Source organism: Ctenocephalides felis, unplaced genomic scaffold (assembly GCF_003426905.1).
Source record: "Ctenocephalides felis isolate EL2017-DRISC unplaced genomic scaffold, ASM342690v1 CF-g0.4_SCAFFOLD_01492, whole genome shotgun sequence".
Taxonomy (NCBI): Eukaryota; Metazoa; Arthropoda; class Insecta; order Siphonaptera; family Pulicidae; genus Ctenocephalides; species Ctenocephalides felis.
In genome coordinates, this window is record NW_020537646.1 from 43,266,239 (window position 1) to 43,272,376 (window position 6,138).

Genomic DNA, 6,138 nt, shown 5'->3' on the forward strand with positions numbered 1-6,138 from the left:
TAGTTTGAATATATGCTAAGTTTTCACGCAACGCCTATTATTCGCCCTCCCGCCATAGCATTTTTGCCCTCGTCTGGCAAGGGCTTATGCTAGCCAGAATGGTCTGGCAATTGCACAGACCTTTTTCGAATTGCTTAGATAAACACATATGTAAATTCCAGCTTTACAGGACAAAGTTTATTTTGGGGCATTTTTTGCTCACTTTCCGGCTCGTCTGGCAGGTACTTGTGCAGGTCGAAATGGTCTGGCAGATTGATTTTCGAACTTCTCAATGAGTGAATTACATCGTATAAAAATTTGAACCTTACAGGAACAAGTTTAATTTTCGGGTATTTTTTACACTTTCAAACGCCTGGACGACCATGATGTGCAGGGCTAAAACCTGCCAGACCGTCGTTTCCGTACTTAGCACGTTAAGAATCACCTGTACAAAAGTTTTCAGCCTTACAGGAACACCGTTATTCAAAAGGTTCACTGGCTCTTGGTCTAACTGTTCGTAAGCTTATAATATGATATGATATGACTATATTATCTCTATAAAAAATCAACAATTAATAATGAAGAAAAGGCCTCCCAATCTTTACCAAAAACTGATCAGTACGATTTTCAACTGATATCGAGCGTTTTTCTTTTTGATTTTCAACTTCGAATCAGAATTTTTTGTGAAAAAGTGACAGAAAGATTCTGCACTTATCTACTAATTATAAAATATATTATTATAAAGAAACGGAATCGACGCAGACATTTTTGAGAAAACGTCGGCAAAAGGACAAATTTTGGCTCAAATACATACGCACACATGCTTTTTCCAATCTTGATATTAAACGATTCCGAATGACTTGAAATGTTAAGAAAACATAAATGTTCGCAAAAAACTGAGAAACGATAATCCACATCGAGATACATCAAATGGTTTCTAAATTTCTAAAATCGGCTCAGGAGTTTCGATGAAAGGTCTAATTTTGACAAATGCCAAAAAACGATACTAATTTTTGCAAAATTTTGACGAATTTTTGAAGCTAAACGAGTTGTCGCAAGGCCTTAATATTTTAGTATGATCTATAAGTCTATGGTATCTACTTTCAAAAAATAATAACAAAAATCGTCAAAATATTTTTTTTAACACTATTATAAGAAAACAGTCCGGCCGATCTCTACCAAAAACTAATCAGCTCAATTCCCAACCAATATCTTTCGAACGGTTTTTGAATTTTCAAAATCGATTCAGAATTGCGGGCTAAAACGTGGACGAAAATTTTACACTTTTCTGACATTAATAAAGAAACGGCTTTGCCGATCGTCGCACAAAACTGACAAACAATAGTCTTCATCCAGTCGATTAGTTTTCATCCAGCCGTTTTTGAGAAAACGTCGATTTACGGCAAAAAATCTGTTCACATACTCGTACACGCACACGCACACACATACTTTTTCCAAATTTGGTCTCATTCGATTCAGAATGGCTTGAAACGTCGAGAAAACATAAAATTATCGAATCAGATTTTTTGATGAAAACAAACTTCTCCTTCGGGAAATTAACAAATCAGATGATCTGGTGGAAACATAAACATATCGAATATAAATTTATCGAATAAAATTTATTATTATAAGAACAATACAAATTTAAAATATTATTATATAAGCAACATTTTTTTAAATAAATAATTTATAGATTAATTCTTAGACATATACCTATAATTGATATTCCGACCAAGAGTCTCCAGCGGTAATGATGTACCTGCGTCAATCGTTGTAGTTTGATCCTTAATAAAATGAAATACACAATCATCAAAGCTACAAAAATTAATTACGATTACAAATAGCCGAACTTGATCTTTATATGTGCTCTAGAAGTATATATAGAGTGTCCCAGAATTCAATGTCAAGCCAAAATGGGGTGACAGTACTGATAACTATCATGAAAAAAAAGAAAAAAAATATCCCATGCAATTTTAATATTAAGAGCCCTTAGGTACAAGCTATAGCTTTGGTCGAACTATGATTATTTCGGTTATTGGGGTAAATTTTTATTGATTTTGTTCATTTAAATTCTGAAACAGTAATCGTTAAATAGTTCTAAAAAATAATGAAACAATTGCTCCAAGTTTGCTAATTGTTAAACTATGAATTTAAAATTTTCAATATTGATAGGCTTTGAAAGGCCTTTTAAAAAAATTTACTAAAATGGCTTGGCAACTTTTATTAAAATTTAATCAGAATTGCACAATATAATTTTTTTGAATTATTAATGGAACTTGCCAAAGTACATTGATTTTTTTTTTCAAATAACGGCCTTTTAAAGTGTATCGATTTTGAAAATTTTAAATTCATAGTTTAACGAATAGTTTTAGTTCTAGGAATTTTAGGGTACTGTATCGTTTTTTTTGACTGTGGTCCTAGAAATTACGGTTCCAAAGTTTAATTGAACAGAATTAATAAAAAAAAATAACCATAATAACTAAAAATGCCCACAGTTTAACCAGAGCTCTAAGTTGTACATTAAAAGCTCATAACTTGCAAATTGCATGGAATATTTTTTTTAAATTGTTTTTACGATAGTTACATTCAATACAGTCACCCTGTTTTGGCTTGACATTGAGTTCAAAAACACCTTGTATATAAATCAAAAACTTAATTACCTATATTATTTTATAACATCAACAAGTCAAACAAAAATTATTAATGTTTATGTAACAAATTATTTGAAAAATAGAAATTATTTTTTAGGTGCACATGCTGCACTAATGAATTAATTCTTTTGGCATAGAAATATGGTTCACGATCATTATTATTATGACTAATTCACTAATGAAGCAAACCAAAGGCAGACTGTATGTTTAGATATTTCGAAATATTTAAAACATTAGAAATGCTAATTTTGTTTTATAAAATTTCATTTCTAGTAACATTATTATAATTGACGAGTATTCCATATATAAAATTGTGTGCTGCAAAAAACCTAAATAACAAAATTTAAGCAAAACAAATGATAATATCAATATAATATATCACAGTAAAAACAGCCAATCAATTAGGCTGATCATATTAGAAGCGTTTGAAAGTCTTCAGAATGTTTAAACCTGTATTTCATGCATGTGAACTTCTAATTAAGATAAATATCTATAACCAGGTGAAATAAACCTCTTTCTTAATTATTTTAAAGTAAATTTTGCTTGTTTAGTCAAATATGGCAAATATTCAAGGAGTGCGTTGGAAAATCATAAATAATGGATCTATTCTATGGTGTATCTTTTAAATTGATTTCACAAAAATGAAATCTGGTTATATATATATATATATATATATATATATAAATATATACATAAGCTAAATGTGAAAAAATCCCTTTTATTTAGCTTTATGTTTCGAAATGTTATAGTATAACCAAAAACAAATTATTAAATAATGTAAAAGAAATGAAAATTCATTTCATTAGTCTTAAACAGTCACTTGAAAAAATATAGTTGAAACCATTTTTATGGATTTCAAAGATTCCATTTAAAGGTTTAACTAAAGTTAGAGTGTTTGAATAACTGAATACGTGCACAATCATAACTATTGATGTAGAATTGAAAAAATTACTTACTTGTGCTTGATCATCCCAAATACCATTTCCAGTAAAATGATGTTTTTTCTCCAATATATACATACACAAGGCCAATATCTTGTTACTATCAATTTGAGTTAAATCTGTTATTGTAGGCAAATCACTATGTGTTCTACTTGATGATAATTCTTCTAAAATTCTTTCAACCTCAGCTCTAAAAATAAAAAATGAGGTTAATAATATTGAAATTATAAACTAAATTTAAAAAGTAAACACTTATAATATACTCAAAGTAAAATAAAACTCAATTTAGTTATATTTAAAGCAGCATACTAATAATAACATTGAATGATATGTAAAATCAAAATGGTATGCAACTATATTATATAAAAGACATTTAATTTTCAATATCTAAGGCTTTCAATATTTAAAAAACAATTTCATATTTATCAAATGCCTAATTTCATATAGAGTAAATATGAAAATTATGCATAAAATTATTAAAGTAACATATGTATCATGCCAGCAATAATATTGAACAAGAAAATTACTCACTTTGGATATAAAAGTATGTGAATATTATTTATCAGATGTGTATTCAAAAAAGATTTTTGCTTTAACATATTTAGAGTTGCTTCTGCTGATACAACTGGAACATGGCACCAATAGTTATGCCTATTCAATTTTTCACGTATTTCTGCATTAGTTAATTGTAATTCACTCATAAGATATGCTATTAAATCTTTTCCCTTTGTTCTATCAGCGCCTTCTCGGGCATATCTGGAATATTATCATTTTATATTACATTTTAATAAAAATGCAAAATGTGTTCATCAACTGAATATAGTTTAAGTTGTTGAATGATGACATATTTTGGAGTTAAAATATATAAATAAATATATTTCAATTTTAAAGTTATTTTACAAATAATGATTGTGATAATAATTACAGGCTGCAATTTTTGTTAGAATGTATACACCGATACCTCACTTTGTGTTTATTTTATTGGATCTCTGGCGACGCTTTTTAATTAAAAACTATTAAAAAAGTGAAAGAACGGTCTAAAAACTATAAACAATCTTAAAGGTGATCAATCCTTACCATAGAGTAGTATAAAAAATAGATGTTGCCCGAATCTCAGTACCACTGAACTTGATAGATATACATATGGTACAACATGCTTCTTATTCAATAAACTAAGGGTAAAACTGATTGTCTGAGTCAAAGATTTGGATTGAAAGCATATTATTTTAAAACAATTGCCTGGCCTATAAACTATATACTATGCTAGACGCAATATATGAAAAATAATGCACTTTTATCAAAAGTATATTCTAAACAATTTTTAGAGAATCAAAAATATTAATACTTTAAGCGTATAAGGATGTGTTGTTTGAATGCTATATACAATGAGGTATTATAAACCCTATTAGTTTGTCTATATTTTGTCAATACAATCAAACTGGAAGTTTTATACACTTTCTATAGAAAACATGGTATATTCCAAACCAAGTCCTTTTTGGTCTTTCGACTTATTGATTACGTTTCAAGTTTTTCGGATTCTTTTTAGATTCTGGATTTTGTGTTTAATTGTAAATAATACTACTGAGCTTATACAAAATTTCAAATTTTTGCGAGGAGAGATAGAAAATGAATTAAGTATTTCTTCTTTGACCTTCTTTTGAAAAGTTTAAAGTAATATTCGATGAATTGAAGTAAAATTTAATAAAAAGTATATATGTAGAGCAGGGCGAGGCACAAAGGTCCAATTTGACTTTGAGCAAATATAAACTATATTGTGAAAACCATAACAATTATATTACAGCAAATAACACATTTAAAACGAACAATTATCTGACGACGTTCAGTAAAACTGCCAGCTACTTCATCATTTGTAGAAATGACTTGATGTCTTTCAAAAATTTGTTATTTAGACCTTTTCTCCCTATAGGCGGGGTAACTAACTAAGGTGGCAAACAGGACAATGTCTTATTTTAATTTTACAAAATAATTACACTTTTAACTAATGCGAAAAAAACTACCAACGGAAGACAATACTTTTATTATGGATTTCAAAGATTACTGTTTATCTCCCGATAGTCATAAGAATCAAGGTTATAGCTGGTTATACATCTTTTTCCCTCTACTTCAAATATTGTTGTAAAACAATGCTTAACTTTACTGGTTTCTGACACATCGGTGGTGGACTTTTTTAACCCCAAACCTTCATATATTACTATCTATTCATCGATAAATTCTGGGAAATTATAACTGGGAAAATGTTATTCGACCAAATGTCCCTTTGATCGATACCAAATTTAGATTCTGAATTTAAATAACATAAATAAAAAATAATATAAGGGGCGTTCAAGTATTACGTAAGCACTATAGGGGGGGCGGGGGGGGGGGTTATTGATTGCTTTTTTTGGTAAGAAATTTGCTTACTTTTGCTGACAAAGGGGAGGGGGGGGGTAAAGAATTGTAATAAATCTGCTTATGTAATACTTGAACAATCCCTAATCTAGAAAATGTTATATATACCAATGAGTATATACAAATAAAAATCTTTCAGAGCACCGTGTTGAGAAAAA

General features: G+C 29.0%; 1 protein-coding gene across 3 annotated transcripts in view; it reads right to left on the reverse strand.

Moving 5' to 3' along the window:
• LOC113370055 (transcription termination factor 5, mitochondrial-like) overlaps nucleotides 1–6,138 on the reverse strand; it is a 148,095-nt gene that overhangs the window by 103,226 nt on the left and 38,731 nt on the right. For 2 of the 3 annotated variants that reach the window (XM_026610715.1, XM_026610713.1), the window contains exons 6-7: nucleotides 4,103–4,327; nucleotides 3,587–3,761 (exon numbers count right to left, since the gene is read on the reverse strand). In XM_026610715.1, coding sequence (XP_026466500.1) covers nucleotides 3,587–3,761; nucleotides 4,103–4,327 — 400 coding nt within the window. Of the gene's footprint in view, nucleotides 1–1,720; nucleotides 1,795–3,586; nucleotides 3,762–4,102; nucleotides 4,328–6,138 lie in introns of those variants that run through there. The other variant, XM_026610714.1, reaches the window with a different exon arrangement.